This window comes from Bacillus rossius, chromosome 5 (genome assembly GCF_032445375.1).
Source record: "Bacillus rossius redtenbacheri isolate Brsri chromosome 5, Brsri_v3, whole genome shotgun sequence".
Lineage (NCBI taxonomy): Eukaryota > Metazoa > Arthropoda > Insecta > Phasmatodea > Bacillidae > Bacillus > Bacillus rossius.
In genome coordinates, this window is record NC_086333.1 from 13,447,056 (window position 1) to 13,462,854 (window position 15,799).

Sequence of the window (15,799 nt, forward strand, 5' to 3'; positions counted from 1 at the left end):
ACGGCTCAGTCTGAGGCCGAATATGATATTTCCTTTTATTCTGGATCAATAATTTCATCAATGTTTTGTTATGACGTCACGTTAAACTATCGTCCGTAAACCAACTTTACAGACAACCAATTTTTTCAGTAGGTTTTTACAATCAAACAGTTGAAAATCTATCACAGTTACTTTATTAGCCTCTTTCATAATTTTTTGTTGCCAATGTAAACTTTTTGCAATTCAACATTTACATCTTACTTAGGGGTTATTATATACACTAGAAACAAACCAGACAGCTCCTAAAATTTGCACAAAAACTAGTGCTGTTATCACACTGGTCGAACAGATGGAAGCATGTCGGTCTAGCGTCCCCTTTGTTTTTATGTACTCACTAAAAATTTAAATATCAATATTATGTAAGTTAAAGCAACTTTCATATTTCTCTTACCCCAATTTTATTACCTATATTAAAAATATAAGGTGCAAATAAACCAACAGTAATTAAGAATTCCTAAAAAATGAAAAATATTTGTCACCAAATCATAACATACAGGGTTTGTCCGGAAAGTAATAGGACTGATTTTCTTCTGCCACGACTGTACTTCGGAGTGTGCGCGCACCGACTGGATTCGGTAGAGGGGGTTCCTAGCTAACGAACGAGCGGCTGGTTAGTTGTCTCCGAGCAGCTGGAGGGTCAGGAAAGGCTTTTTCACGCGACGTGTTTCTGTGAGTGGTGCAAGCCGAAAATGCAGCGTTCGTTAGAGCCGAGGTACGCGATTAAATTCTGTGTGAAACTCGGTAAATCTGTGACAGAGACGTTTGATATAATCAAGCAGGTTTACCCAGATGATGTTTTAGCAAGAAGTGGTGTGTTTTGGTGGCACAAGGCCTTTTGGGAGGGCTGGGAAGAGGTCGCCGATGAAGACCGTGCTGGAAGACCTTCGACTTCGACAAACCCCGACAATGTGACTCGTGTGCGCAAAGTTTTGAACTCAGACCGTCGACTGAGTATTCGTTTAATTGCCTGGATGTTAAATTTACCAAAATCTGTGGTTCATGACATTGTGACGGAGCATTTGAACATGCGCAAGGTGTGCGCGAAGATGGTCCCAAAAGTGCTCACTGACGACCAGAAATTGCGGCGAGTGGAAGTGTGCCAAGAAAATTTGAACATGTGTGAAAGTGACCCCCAATTTTTAAATAACGTAATCACAGGTGACGAGCCATGGATCTTTGAGTATGATCCCGAGACAAAGAGGCAATCTTCCGAGTGACACACGCCGGCGTCTCCTCGCCCAAAAAAGGGAAGAATGTGCAAATCCAAAGTGAAAACGATGCTCATTGTCTTTTTTGACATCAAAGGCATCGTCCACCATGAATTTGTTCCTCCTGGACAAACCGTCAACGCTAAGTTTTACGTGGAAGTGCTCAAGAGACTCAAATGAAGTGTCAATCGGGTTCGACAAGACATCGCAGCCAACTGGAAGTTGCACCACGACAACGCCCCAGCTCACACCGCCTTTCTTGTGAACAGCTACCTGACCAAGGCCGGCATCCCAACGCTTCCGCAGCCGGCCTACAGCCCAGATGTGGCCCCCCCGGAGTTCTATTTGTTTCCTCGCTTGAAAAGGCCGATGAAAGGCGAGCATTTAGAGACGACAGAGGGGATCCAAGCAGCTTGCACCGCGGCTCTCAAGGCTATTCCGGAGAATGCCTTCCGTGACGCCTTCAATGCTTGGAGATCGCAGTGGCAGCGCTGCATCGACGCAGAAGGAGCCTACATTGAAAGTTTTTAAAGAATTGTAACGATTGGCTCAATAAATTTTTTTAAATCGACTCAGTCCTATTACTTTCCAAACCAACCCTGTATCTAATGAATTAGGCATTTATCTATAAAACACTGTTCCTGCACAGATTACTTTCCAAAACCTCGCCTGCCTCAACAGCTCATGGCCGTACGGTGCAGGCTTCTAGCAGAGTCAGCTGTTATGCTTACCCGCCACAACACACAGGCTCCTGGTGGCCTCCACATTGAGCCTGGTCGCCGCAGCAGGGTCAGCATCCACTTGGTCCGGGAAGCGCACAGCCGCGCAGTGCAACACGGCTGCAGGCCTGAGCCGCGTCACCAGAGCCCTCACCTCCTCCTCGGCCGTCAAGTCCAGATGCAGCAGGTGCTCCCTTGTCCTGTGTGGAGTTCATCCAGTCAGCGCTACAGGTTATTTCACAATACAGTAAGGCAAGACTGTTGCAACTCAGTTAGATCATCCAACCAGTGATATACACAGGCCCCAACAAGCGTACTTCAGCATCCAGTAAAGCTAGACTGTTGTTGCAAAGAATTTGTAGGTAAAATCCCGATGTGGCAGGAGCTTCATTTCCCTGCGTATATATACAATCAATGCTACACAAGCCTCTACAAGCATATACAAAAATCCACAAGGCTAGACTGTTGCAGTAGTATTGTTTAGTGTATTTCCAGATTCAGTTTGTTATGCCTTCTCCTGTGTAAATTAACCAACTGTGCAACAGAAAAACCAACCAGCAAACCTCAGCATCAAGCAGAGTTAGACTGTTAGTTGTTCAGTGTCAAGTACACATGCATAAGGTCACCCTTGGCCTGAGGAAATCAACCAGTCAGCTCTACACGAGTCCCTACCAGCAGCCTTCAGCGTCCAGCAAAGCGAGAATGTTGCAAACTGCTCCCTTGCAATGTGTAGAGATCAATGGAGTCTGCACTACAAGAGCCTCCACCAGCATCCTTAAAAATCCAGCAAGACTAGACTGTTGTAGCATAGTTATTAAGCATCCAGTCTAGATGTATCAGGTGAAACCCCTGTCCTGTGTAGAGATCATCTAGTCAGCGCTACAAGATACCCTACCAGATATCTTAAGCATTCAGCAGGGCTAGACTGCTGCAGCACAGTTATTCAGCGTCAAGTCTAGATGTTGAAACATGTTGAAAACTGTTTCAACAATACAGCCAAACGGATTTTTAATATATGCTGTTATATAATATTTAATACATAATTATTCCAAAACATTTTTAAATGTGTTATTTCTTGTTTTGATGTAAGTTAATATTATGTTCTGCATTTGTAATGAAAGGATTATTATTAATTCAGGTTGTGCTACGTTTACCGGGTTGTCTCGTTTAAAGTCCCATCTTAACTTCAATGCATTCCACGAATCAGCAGATATGCTCACCTCTCCGCACGTGACACGACTGCCGCCCGGCGTGTGGCTGGCAGTGTGTGTGTGAGCTCTACGGTAGACAAGCTCCCACAACTTGCGCGCCACCGTGTTGCCATACGTACGTGCCGTTGGACAAATAATTTTAAAAAACCTAGCACGCGGCACAAAGTTGTTTACAGTAGACTATTCTTTACATGTTATTAATGTCTTATTTTCTCAATTTTGGCTCTACAAATACTCTCGTTGAATCTTAATAGTAATGTGTAATATCATGAGTTTGGGTGCCAAAATCACTTCCATTGACAGTAAAACTTTATAAATTCGCTTATCCATGTTTTCACATACAAATTCGCTTATTCGTGTTTTCCCTGCTCCCAATTAACATAGCTAATCGGGAGTAATGTATTGTCTGTTGCATTGTACGGCAAAAGTAATACATTACTTAGATTACTTACTGTTGTATACACATGGCACAATAACACACAACTGAATTTAGAAATGCTGTTTTCAGGATAAATATAAGAACATCTTTAGTGTTCACAAAAGGTGTTCTTTATTCACGGAAAAGCCGTGACGTAAGAAAATTATTAAATGGTAAACTATTAACATTTTGTACTTTTCTTTTTAATTTTCAGAAATCTGGCTTTCTTTCAAAATTACCAAATTTTTTAACCAATCAGCATAAAGCTTCAAACCGGATACCCAGTAAAAGGAGTATAAAATTAAAATCCTTGAGATGTTGATTTTAGGTGAACAGAAAGGAAAAACCAAGAAAAAAAACTGAATGTGCACGAATGGTGCTTTTGAAAGAACTTTTGTGAATCTTAGGTTTCTCATGTGGGTCTGTGTATGTAAGTTTTGGAATACTTTAGTCAATAGAGGTATTGTATTAATAATGAAAACCGTTAATATTACGTGCTGCTGCACGTCAAAAGTTGGTGCTTTGCACCTCCATACTGATAAAAAACCATCCTGTGAAGGGACGCTTGGGTCTGGATGTGCAGTACAGGCTAATGATTTTTTTTTAATTTATTTATCTTTGACTGTGTCACAAAATCTAAATAAAAAATATAAATGTTCTTATACATGGAGAATAACAGGATTGGCACTGCAATTAAAGCAATAAAAAATGGTGACGGTCGCTTCAACGCACAGGCATTGTAATGCAACCTACAAATGATATCATCACTGAAACCAGTGGGAAATTATCAACTCTGTTTTCTGGGTTAAACAAGGAATGACGGGTCAAGTGCATTTTACGATACCAGATTCCAATTGTTTGAAAATAACAGAGAGGAAAATTATGACGTTATTTTAGTAGGCCAAAGAGGTTGGATTATAGTGTTGGAACAGAGAATGGAAGTCAGGGTGTTGGTAGTACCGAAGGTAAGTGTTTTAATGTTTCTGTGTTCATTTGTTTGTGATTTGGCACGGATGATGTACGAGGAGTGACGTGATAAGGAAATAACAGTTGTATTGAGTAAATAAATAAGTAGGTCTACGCAATAGGTATTAAGAATGTTATAAAAATTGAAGTGAAAATGTGTGCAAATAAGTGTACTTGTAGCTAGAGAAAGAATGTGTGGATTGAGATTGTATTAGTACATGGACGAACGATGGTTAGCATTTCCCGAGATAGGAAAATGAAATTGGGAAACTGCAATTGAATTTGGCGTGATTGATGCAAGTGTAGGAGAAAAATTGATAGTATGGAAACCTTTCAGTGAAAACAAGAAAGGTAAGTGGGGTTGAATGGCTGTGAAAGTTTTGTGATTAGTATAGTAGAACCTCGTTAATCCGTGACACGCTAATTCGGGAATCGGATAATCGGGATGATTTAAAAGTGCAGAAAAAAAGTATAGAGAAGTATAAATTGTCAGCACTTAAAATTAATGTCACGCGGGCCGGCAAACTTTGCAAGCCATCCCGTGGGCCGCCTAACTCTGCAGGACGGCACTTGTACCGGTAGTTGGAAGTATGGAACAAAGAATAATGGACAGTGCATCGAAAGAATGGCATGAGAGATTAAGGAAAAATCAAGGACGGCCGGGGTGGGAGGAGACGGAAGAAGAGCGTCCGGGGAGGGAGGGGACGGTAGAAGTGCGGCCGGGATGGGAGGTGAAGGTAGTGGGTGTGTGAAGGACTGGTAGGGCCGCAGCCAATCAGACTTTGTGGGAGAAAGGGTTTTCCCTCGGAAGGCCACCCACCACCCGGGCAGAGTGATAACAAGAAGGGGAGAGGGTTCAGTTTGCCGAGCCGATTGTGTGCATAATCGGCTAATTTGTGTTTTGTCTACAGCCGGATATGTTTTCGCAGTTGTTCACTGTATTAAAAAAGAAATAGTGTTCAGTAGTGAAGTGTATTTTTTTCAACAATGAGCAGTAGAAAACGTCTTGTTAATGATAGTGCAGGCTCTAGCACAAAACGGCAGCATAAAACTTTATCTATCCAAGAAAAAATTGAGGTGCTAAAAACTAGATGCAGGATAAACTGCCAAACAGCTGAGTGAAATGTACGATATTGGTACACAGACAATTTATGACATCTGTAAAAACAAACAAAGCCTTTGTAAATTTTTTTCGGAAGCAGATTCAAAGGACAGCATGAATGTTCGAAAAACAATGAAAACAGGCAAAGTGACAGATTTAGAAACAGCTCTTATGCAGTGGTTTCGGCTACGGAGGAGTGAGGGCGTCAGTATTACGGGTCAAATGCTTATTGAACAAGCCAAAATTTTTAATAGTGAACTTGATATGCCTACTGACTGTAACATTTCCCAAGGCTGGCTTCAAAGATTTAAACACAGGCATGGCATTTCACAATTCAGTGTATGCGGGGAAAAACTTTCGGCTGACCAGGAAGCAGCTGATAAGTTTGTAATTGACTTCAATAAATTAATTACAGAATCAAAACTGACACCTGAACAGGTGTACAACACTGATGAAACAGCATTGTACTGGAGGTGTATGCCTAAGAATACACTGGCTACTGCTGAAGACGCCTGTTCGGGAATTAAAGAATCTAAAGATCGTGTTACTGTACTCGCATGTTCAAATGCTGCAGGAACACACAAACTGAAGTTGTTTGTTGTTGGCAAAAGTAATAAGCCGAGAGCATTTAAAGGAATGAAGGTGTTTCCAGTTGATTACCGAGCAAGTAATAAAGCTTGGGTTACAAAAACTTTAACCACAGAATGGTTTGACAGCTTTGTAAGGCAGGCACGTCAGCACTGTAAGAGCATAGGGCTGGAAAAAAACTGTAAAATTCTTCTCCTCTTGGACAACTGCTCTGCCCATTCGTGTGCTCAGATGTTAAAGAAAGATAATGTGTCAGTGTCATAGCTGCCAACCTCAAATCACACCCATCAGTAATGACAATTATATGAAGAAAAAAAAGTACGCGTAAATAATGCACGATAAATGTTTCCTGGGGAATTATGACACATACAAGATAAAACAAGGAAAATAAAATGCAAAAAAAAAAAATGAAAAATATAGGCCTATAGGTATATATGAATACAATGCAGATTAATGAATAAAAAAAACTATTTGAACAATACATTCATCTGAATATGTAAGAAATGTCAATAATTTTACTGGAAAGTTTGAACCTTCAATTCAAAGTATTCAAAGTTAAACTTGTGAACAACTGTCTTTTTATTTGCTTCTTTTATCCTGGTTGGATTAGAACTTCCTTGTAAACAAACAACAGAAGACAAACAAAAGAACTTGTAAACAATAACTCTGCGTTCGTTACTTTCGTTTCTTCAGATGTAGCGAAAAAAACGACGATATAGATATATTAATCGTCATGGCTATAAAATGTTCCGCATGTTTCTTTGATTCAATATGCCGTTTACAGTCATCCCTTCCACCATGTGCAATCGAAAAGTCACACGTGCATACATTACAAAACGCGTGGTGTTCCAAAACATTTGAAGACGACAAGCATGGCCATTCTTTTGAATAGTTTAAGTCGAAAGTTCTGAAGAATTGCGTTCTTTTTTTCCCCCCAGAAACACTTGTTCTGTCACACGCTTCATTTCTACAACCGGCACTGAAGAACAAAACACTATCGAAAAACATTAAAAAAAATTTCACGTCTGTAGAAAGACAAAAACACTATGATGAAAAAAATGGCTTTCAAAAAAAATTAAAACACAGGTTAGCCAAAGTACCGTGCAAAAATTATCGTGATGTAAGTAGCCGAAAAACGAAAAGTCCGAGAATATGTACTAGTTTTGTCGTACAACGGACGTAATACCATCCCATTACTATTTGAAAACACGAGAATTAATCTACTAATTTCAATAGTACATGCGCACACATACTAGTTCCGTTATTTGCGCAACCACGCGATGTATTCGAACTGCGTTCACGAAACCGCACAGCAGAAACTGAATTTTTTCCGTCTCCGTGCAGCACAACGCCTCGTTTCCGTAATACACCAGCGATGTTCCGTAATTCCGTAATTCGGTGTTAAATCCGTAATAATTACGGAAAATCCGTAATGGTTGGCAGCTATGCAGTGTTGTACCTTCCGCCGAACTGCACGTCTCTTATCCAACCTCAAGATCAAGGCATTCTGAGATCACTGAAATACAAATACCGTACAGAGTTTCTGCGAAATTTCTTAAACAGTGTAAATTCTGGGAAATCTGTTCTTGAAATCATGAAGTCATACAACCTGAAAGATGTTATTTGGGCATTGGCACTAGCATAGGACAGCATACCACTCTCAACTTTAAACAATGCTTGGCACAAAATTTGGCCATCAATTGTATTTCATGAGAATGATTGTAGTGAACAGACCGAATTTAGAGGATTTAAAATCTTGCAAGAAAAAAAAAATGGTGTAACAATTTGTTAAGTATGCCAAAAGTGTTGTAAACCCAGCAGTTTACGAATTTACGGCCAAAGATATTGAAGAATGGCTTGAGGTTGATAAGGATGCACCTGTCGTTAACCATCCATCTGATAGAGAAATCTTTGACATGGTGATGAACAAAGACGTTCCTTGTGAAAGTTATGAAAATGAAGAAGCAGTTGATGATCCGGCAGATGAAATTATTTCCATCGACGACTGTATGACACTCACGGGACGTCTTATTTCCAGCCTTGAAAGACGAAGCTTTATCACACCACAAAAAATAACGAATTTGTATGTGTTGCAAAGTCATTTTATTAAAGAGAAACCAAAACACTTGAAGCAGAGGCGTATCACAGACATGTTTGCAGCAATGAACGTGCCGTCATGTTCTGGTAAGCTGACAGTGTGTGAACCTGCTTTCAGTGAAAATTCAACAGTGAAACCTGGTGCAAGCACAAGTAACATTTAATAACATTTTATTGCATTTAATGACAGTACATAGGTATACAGTAAGTCCTCTATTTACGTTGTACCAATTTACGTCGTTTCGGATTAACGTCGCTAATGTTTGAGTACTCATGTTTCAATTAAAGTTGTCGCCGATTCACAATAACGTCGTTTACAATGACCGTAAATCTTTATTTTAACCAAAACACTGTATATAATTCGTTTATAATTCTTTGTCTCCTTCGGTAGTTAATTTATGCTATGTAGCGTAAGCTACACGTTCACCGCCTTATCTTATCATACATCATGAGGGACGCTTCCTGCTCTTACGTACAGTATGTACTATATATCTGTTTTTATATTTCAATCAATAAAGGTAATAAAGCAGCTGGTTAAATAATCATTCTATTAAGCTGAGAAGTACTAGTTGGACTTGTTTCCCACGTTGTCAGTTGTCATTTGCTGATAAAATTGCCCGTTGTCACGTCTGTATGCCAGCGCTTCCGGCCGACCTTGGGCCGTGGCCGGCCGGTGGCATGAAACATGGCTCATTTTGCGTCGTTTCTATTTACGTCACGGTTTTCAGGAACGTAACCCCGACGTAAACCGAGGACTTACTGTACTTGCGCAATGACTTGTAAATATGTAACATCCAACCTTGTTTTTCAAGATGCCATACTTTTGCGTTTAGTGCAAGACAACAAGTCGAGCGAAATGAGCTGCGGACTGAAACAGAAACGTCTGTGTGCAAGTGCGTTTACCTACTATGTATTGGAGAGAGATCGCGCACAAGGATAGATAGGATGCAGAGATAAGGAACCACAAGACAGCTGTGGGTGGCTGTGGATGCTTGCTGATGAGTCATGTAGATAAGAATGTCGCCAGGTTGTGGCGTACAGCTGTGGCGTACAACATTGCCACACATCAGCAAGCGCGACAGCAGTGTAACAACAAATTTGTATGTACATACAAATATAGAGCATGCGCCTGTTTTCTAGGGACAATTGCATATGAATGCACTCATTAATTTTGGATGTTATAATCACAAACCTTTGTAAATACATATTTTTTATCCATCTGCTGCATTTGTTTTATAACTGCGCCAAGGCGCAGTAAGCCTAGGGAGACGTTACGTCACATGACCTTGGCCTTAACCCAGCTGCACGCCGGTGTCTGAGAAGCTTGACAAGACCTTCCGGGCTTATAATCGCTAGTCCGTGAAATTTGATAATCCGTGATTATCTCGGTCCGACCATCACAAATTAACGAGGTTCTACTGTAGTTGTTTAATGTATAGGTCATGTTATGTTTGGTGAAAGTTGCATAGGCCTACTTAATTTAGGTGAAATATTGGTTTAGGTAATCATAAAGTAGAACTAGATTCTTTAGGGATAACAATATTATATGTGGTGAAAGAGAGACATTTTCCAATACAATTTTTTTCAATATTGTGAAGCTGACTATAGTCTCACCCAGTGTAGTATAATTTGCGATACCGGTAAATAAATTATGGAAAGTAATAATATCATTAGAAAAACTTCACAGTATCATGAATTAGACTGGAGTGCAATTTGCGATACCAGTATTTCATTAATTAGATATAAGATGTTTAGAGTTAATATTTCACGGGTATCGTGAAGTAAGATACAGTCCCACGCGGTATAGTTTATTATGCAATACTGGTACTTAAATTGTTGAAAGTAATCATTTTAAAAAAGTTCCCAGTTATAAAAAATTAGAATGCAGTTCCACCCTTTATACGAAAAAAGAATCGTGGTATCATGAAGTAGACTACAGTGCACCCCAGTCTATTGTAATTTGTGATACCGGTAAATAATTTATTGAAAGTAATAAATAATAGAAAAAAAGATTGCAGTATTGTGAAGTAGACTACAGTCCCACCTGGTCTAGTGTATTTTGTGATGCAAGTGATTAATGCAGTGAAAGTAAGACTTTTACAGAAAATATTTTATCGGTATCATGAAGTAGACTACAGTCCCACCCATTTTAGTGTATTTTACGATACAGGCTTTAATTCTTTATAATTCACATCTAATAGAACTTATATTTTTTAGAAACATGAAGTTCACTAATAAATTGGGCACGTTGTTATAATTCATGATATCATGTACAGAAATAGTGTCTTTAATAATGAAATTTCGGTATCGCAAAAAAGACTACAGCGGGGTGGATATAATGTAGTTTACAATACTAACAAAACTAATATTCAAAAAATGCAAAACGTAAGAAATAGCGTATTTATAGTGACCCACCCAAAACACCCATATTTTTGAACTTATCCCATAAACATGTAGTGGTGGTAATAATGTAAGTGACGTCATTAGGTAGTATTCTTATGGAATTATAGATAATTATCGAACGTCACAGCTTTTTGAACGAAAAGAAAAAAAATTAGGCAAACATGGTTTTCACTCACTACACACATCCCTAAATTTACTCCGAAGGGATGGTTGCGTAATTCCTACTAGTTTGTGAAAAAATTAAAAATTTTACATAACAATAACTGTGTTTTTACACTGCTGCCACCATTCATTGTTTACCCGCCATAAATAGGAATATACGTTTTACATATACTAAGAGACATTCCTGAATTAACCCTGAAAGGAATGTTTCTTAATTCCTACTGGTTTGTGAAAAAATAACAGTTACAGCTTACCTTACAATACCTACGTATTCACGCAATCGCTGACATTCATTGTTTACCCGTGTTGTTGTTACTTTTTTTTTGTTTTTTTTTGAGAACTTTAGTCAATGTAGGTGTTGTATAATGAAATTAGTTTATATAACAACTGCATTGCAATTGTAAAAAATTATTAATGTTTATATTTCATGTTTGTTGTTTTATTAGAATAAGTAACTGTATTACAAAATGTTTGTTTTGTTACATTTCATTTAAAGTATGTACTATTTCGAGTCACATTGTAAAGAACAAGTCTAATGAGAACCAAAAATTTGAATTGAATTGTTAACGTCCATTTTTTGTGAAGAATAAGTTTATCCCTGGATCCTGACGGCATGATCCTGTTGGCTTGATCCTATTGTACGTGATGCTTGCTGTTTTAGTTCAGTACATCAGTAGATATTGCACATAAAGAAATTGTGAAATAATAAATAATTATGATTGTAGGTTGAAAAAAAAAATCCTGTTTATTCAAATTACAATCATAATAGTACATTTATATATGAAAATGTTTCTTTTATGTACAGGATCTTTCAACATACTGAATTAAAACGGCAAGCATCATGTACCACAGGATAAGGCCAACAGGATCTTGCCATCAGGATCTTTCGATGTACTGAACTAAAGAACAAGCACCATGTACCACAGAATCAAGCCAACAGGATCATGCCATTAGGATCAAGCCTTCAGCATCTAGGGGTAAACTTTAATATATTAAACAGAAGAATTAGTGTATTTTTAATTTTCCATAGTTTGCTGTAGTTAAGCTAAACAAAGAGACAAACAATCATGGGTAAACATGATAAACAAAGAGATACACGATAATGGGTAAACAATAACTGGCTGCAGGTGAACAATGACTGGTGGCAGCAGTGTGAGGAAACAGTTATTGTAATGTAAGTCTTTAACTGTTATTTTTCATTAACTAGTAGGAATTAAGAAACCATGTTTTCAGGGTAAATTTAGGGGCATCTATAGTACTTGAAAAACATATTTTCTGTTTTTATTTACTTTTCGTTCCATGAAGCCGCGACATCCGATGCTGGTATAGTAATGTATGATATAAACTATTATTTTTCACAAACTATTAGGAATTAAGAAACCATCCCTTCAGGGAAAATGTAGACATATGTATAGTGTGTTAAAACCATGTTTTCCAATATTTTTCCTTTCCGTTCTTTTTAGTACGATGTCTGATAATTACTGAATTATAAAATGCACTAGTCCCGAAACAACTGTAACACAGCAAAACACCATTTTTGGAATTAAATTGTTTTATTCACAGAAAAGCCACAACATAAGAATTTTACCCAACACACTTCTCACCTAAAACAGCAAACAAAATGCATATAAAACACTACCACAAATCACAACATTCAAAAACCATAAAATGTCACTTTTCTTGGTTTAATGGCAATAATTGTTTACTGTCAATATTTATCTTGTAGGTACATATTAAATATATGCCAACAAAAATTACTATTCTACAATTAAGGTCATTAAAATTGGGAAATATTAACCGTTACTTTCTAGAATACTAATACTATCACAACCCCATTTTCACTGACATACATCATTGCTGGTTTTTTTCAAAAATGGTGTATGACCATAAAAATCTTTTTACATAAGCTTCCCCATAGCAATAACTATTCAAAGAGCGCACACATTCTTTCCTTACACTATACCGTTATATAAATTCAATAAAAATCAAAATTACATCCCATTTCTCTTGTAACTACTACACATTTCCAACACATTTCTTGCTCCCTATTGAATGCTTATTGTGTAGGTACTTGTTTATTCACTTTATAAAGATATTCAATTATACTTATTTACTTCTACTCGTACCAAAACTGCTACTATCGCTCCAAGACTAACTAAAAATCTATATTTAGTAGGTATTTCACTGTTACTAATATTAAATACATTCCTTCATTCGGTTTGTTATTAATGACCAACTGCCATGATGTCATTCAGCATTCCCTTACTTTCTTTCCAACCAATAGAATTCATCAAAACACACGGTATCGTATAGTGAATTGACCACGCTGTCTTACTATTTTCAAACAGCAAAAGTATATCGGGCAGAATTTAGGTCTAGGCTACTCTATCTGCAATCAATATGTAGGCTACTTATATTCTTGGTTATTTACCTACTGCATGTTGTTCCATACACTAAACAATTTTCAGCTTCAAATTTCTTGTGGGCAGCTCTTCCTAACAACCCAGAAGCCCCAGTAATCAAAATAACAACGTCGCTCATGATCAACAAGCATACAAAATGTTTATGCAGCACATTGTGTAACTATAATGTGATGTTGCGCATCTATCTGTCTCTAACAATTTGTGTCGTCACTCTGGAGATACTGGTATAAGGAAATGTGTAGTAAATTGTGTTCACGTACATTTTAAACAGCGATTATTAAAATAACTTTCATATGTTCGCCATTTGGTTTCCACAAAGATAAAGTTGAAAACTATTTTAACTTACATTAGTTCTAAGAAATTATTGTCTGTTTTTAGTTTTGGTATTTTGTTTCAGTGGGTGTCAGACTCAAGTTACAAATGGACGAGAGCTTGAAGTGGATTTTGTTTCAATGTGTGCAAACTGCAAATTAAGGCCCGTCTACAATTTCTATGTCCAAACTTTAAACCCTGTGTCCGACGGACATTGATCACTGATAGGCCCAGTTGACCCTCTGACAACATGTGTTGTGAGTTTGTGAACGGTTTGTGTGACGATACAAGAGTCTAGCGGCAGCACCGCTAGTTCCTGCAACTGGCTGCAAATAGGGATGCAAACGATACATCGATGTTTTCAAAACATCGATGTATCGTTCATGAAACATCGATGTTAGCATCGATGTTTTGAAGAGCGATACATCGCCGGTGCATCGACGAAAAAGTCCAAAACATCGACATCGTTCATCATTAAAATTACCCTAGTTTTTTATAATATTTTGGCTATCATTTCATGAATATTTATTGAATATATATAAAAAAACGTTACGATACATTTAGTTTTTAAGATACAATTTTTTAACTATCTATACTTACAATAAAAACCTACATTTTTAAGTAGGTATCAAAAATGTTGTAAATACTTACTGAACTATTTGGTTGATTTCAGCATCAATTTTTTTCCAGTACTTTAAGATGTGTAAAATCATTTGGAAAAAATAAATAGGTACCGTTGTTTACACAAGAATTTTCTTTTAAATTTTGAAAAATATAAGGAAAAAAGCAGCGAGACTTTATGGACAATTTCATAGCTTGTTGTACATACAAGCTATTAATTGGTAGCGATACGGTCTCGCTAGCTCTATCGAGAAAATTAATTTTACATTTGAAACCTGCACATACACTTCATGCTTTTTCCCTAATTTTTTTTCCAATTAAAAATAAATTGTGTAAAAAATAGTTATTTTTTAATTGAATATAGACTTATTCAAATACTGTAAAAAAAAATAAGTATACCAACCAAAATGGTTTAGCGTTTACAACATTTATTTATACTTAAAAATGTAAGTTTTATAAGTATCGAAAATTAAAAAAAAAGTTTTGTTGAAAACTAAATTTCGTATCGCAGTGGTTTTTGGATAGATAGATCTCTCATGATCTGTACTATTTACAATATATTCACGAAATGATAACTAAAAACCTAAAAGACAAGGGTAATTTTATTTTAAATAAGCTGCAGGCTGCCCGGGCACACATACAGTCAGTGGCGTAGCCAGGATTTGTGTATTTGGGGTGTTAAGAAGAATGCCCCCCCCCCCCCCCCCCTTGTATTAAAGTGGTGGGTCCGGGGGTCCTCCCCCGGGAAAATTTGGATTTTAAGGTGTAAAATAGTGCTATTTCAGCATTTTTCGGTACTTAAATTTAAATATTGTAATGGTAAAAATTTTTATTAATTTTTAATATGAAATTTGTTTGAGTGATGAATAAGAAATTTAATTAAAGATTTGACGCTAAGGGGGGGGGGGGGGAATTGAACCCCTAACCCCCCCCCCCTGGATAATCTCCTGCATACGGTGCACAGAGCTTCAGGAAAAACGTGATTTGAAAACTACGTAAGATATCCGAGTGGGGTATGTTTACGAAAAGCATTTAAGTGTTCGCTGAATGCCGAAAGGTACTTTTGAATGCGGATTAAGTTTTTAAACCGTGTTTTTAGTAGAGTGAAAATGGCTCAAAGGCGTGGTTTTGGAGTAATTTTTAGGCATAAAACAACCAATACAGAATCTTGAAACCACTTAAGGGCAGTGCAGTACACCTTTATCTTTATTTCTCCGCTATATAATATTACGGTCACCGCTCAACTTTCACAGCTATCTTGTGGATATTGTGGTCAGGAACCTGTAGTAGGTATGGTTTTTCGCTACATACTATAATTTAAATCATTTTGGCATGTTTTCCTGATATTATAAAACATCGGTTAAAACATCGATGTATCGGTTGTCAGAACGATGTTTTTTTACATCGATGCTTTTTCTTTTGAACATCGATGTTCGTGATATCGATGTTTTTAAGAGCGATGTTGCATCCCTAGCTGCAAATACCGCACCGCTCACGCTCGTTCGGGCCGGCGGCGCGATTCCGCAACGG

General features: G+C 37.6%; 1 protein-coding gene across 1 annotated transcript in view; it reads right to left on the reverse strand.

Annotated features, from left to right (window-relative positions):
• The window catches only part of LOC134532214 (methionine adenosyltransferase 2 subunit beta-like), a 46,870-nt gene extending 32,940 nt beyond the window's left edge, over positions 1–13,930 (reverse strand). Inside the window, exons 1-2 of the mRNA XM_063368635.1 lie at positions 13,345–13,930; positions 1,979–2,166 (exon numbers count right to left, since the gene is read on the reverse strand). Of these exons, the coding sequence (XP_063224705.1) occupies positions 1,979–2,166; positions 13,345–13,454 (298 nt within the window). The 5' untranslated portion in view covers positions 13,455–13,930. The remainder of the gene's footprint in view (positions 1–1,978; positions 2,167–13,344) is intronic.
• Between the last annotated feature and the right edge of the window lie 1,869 nt (positions 13,931–15,799).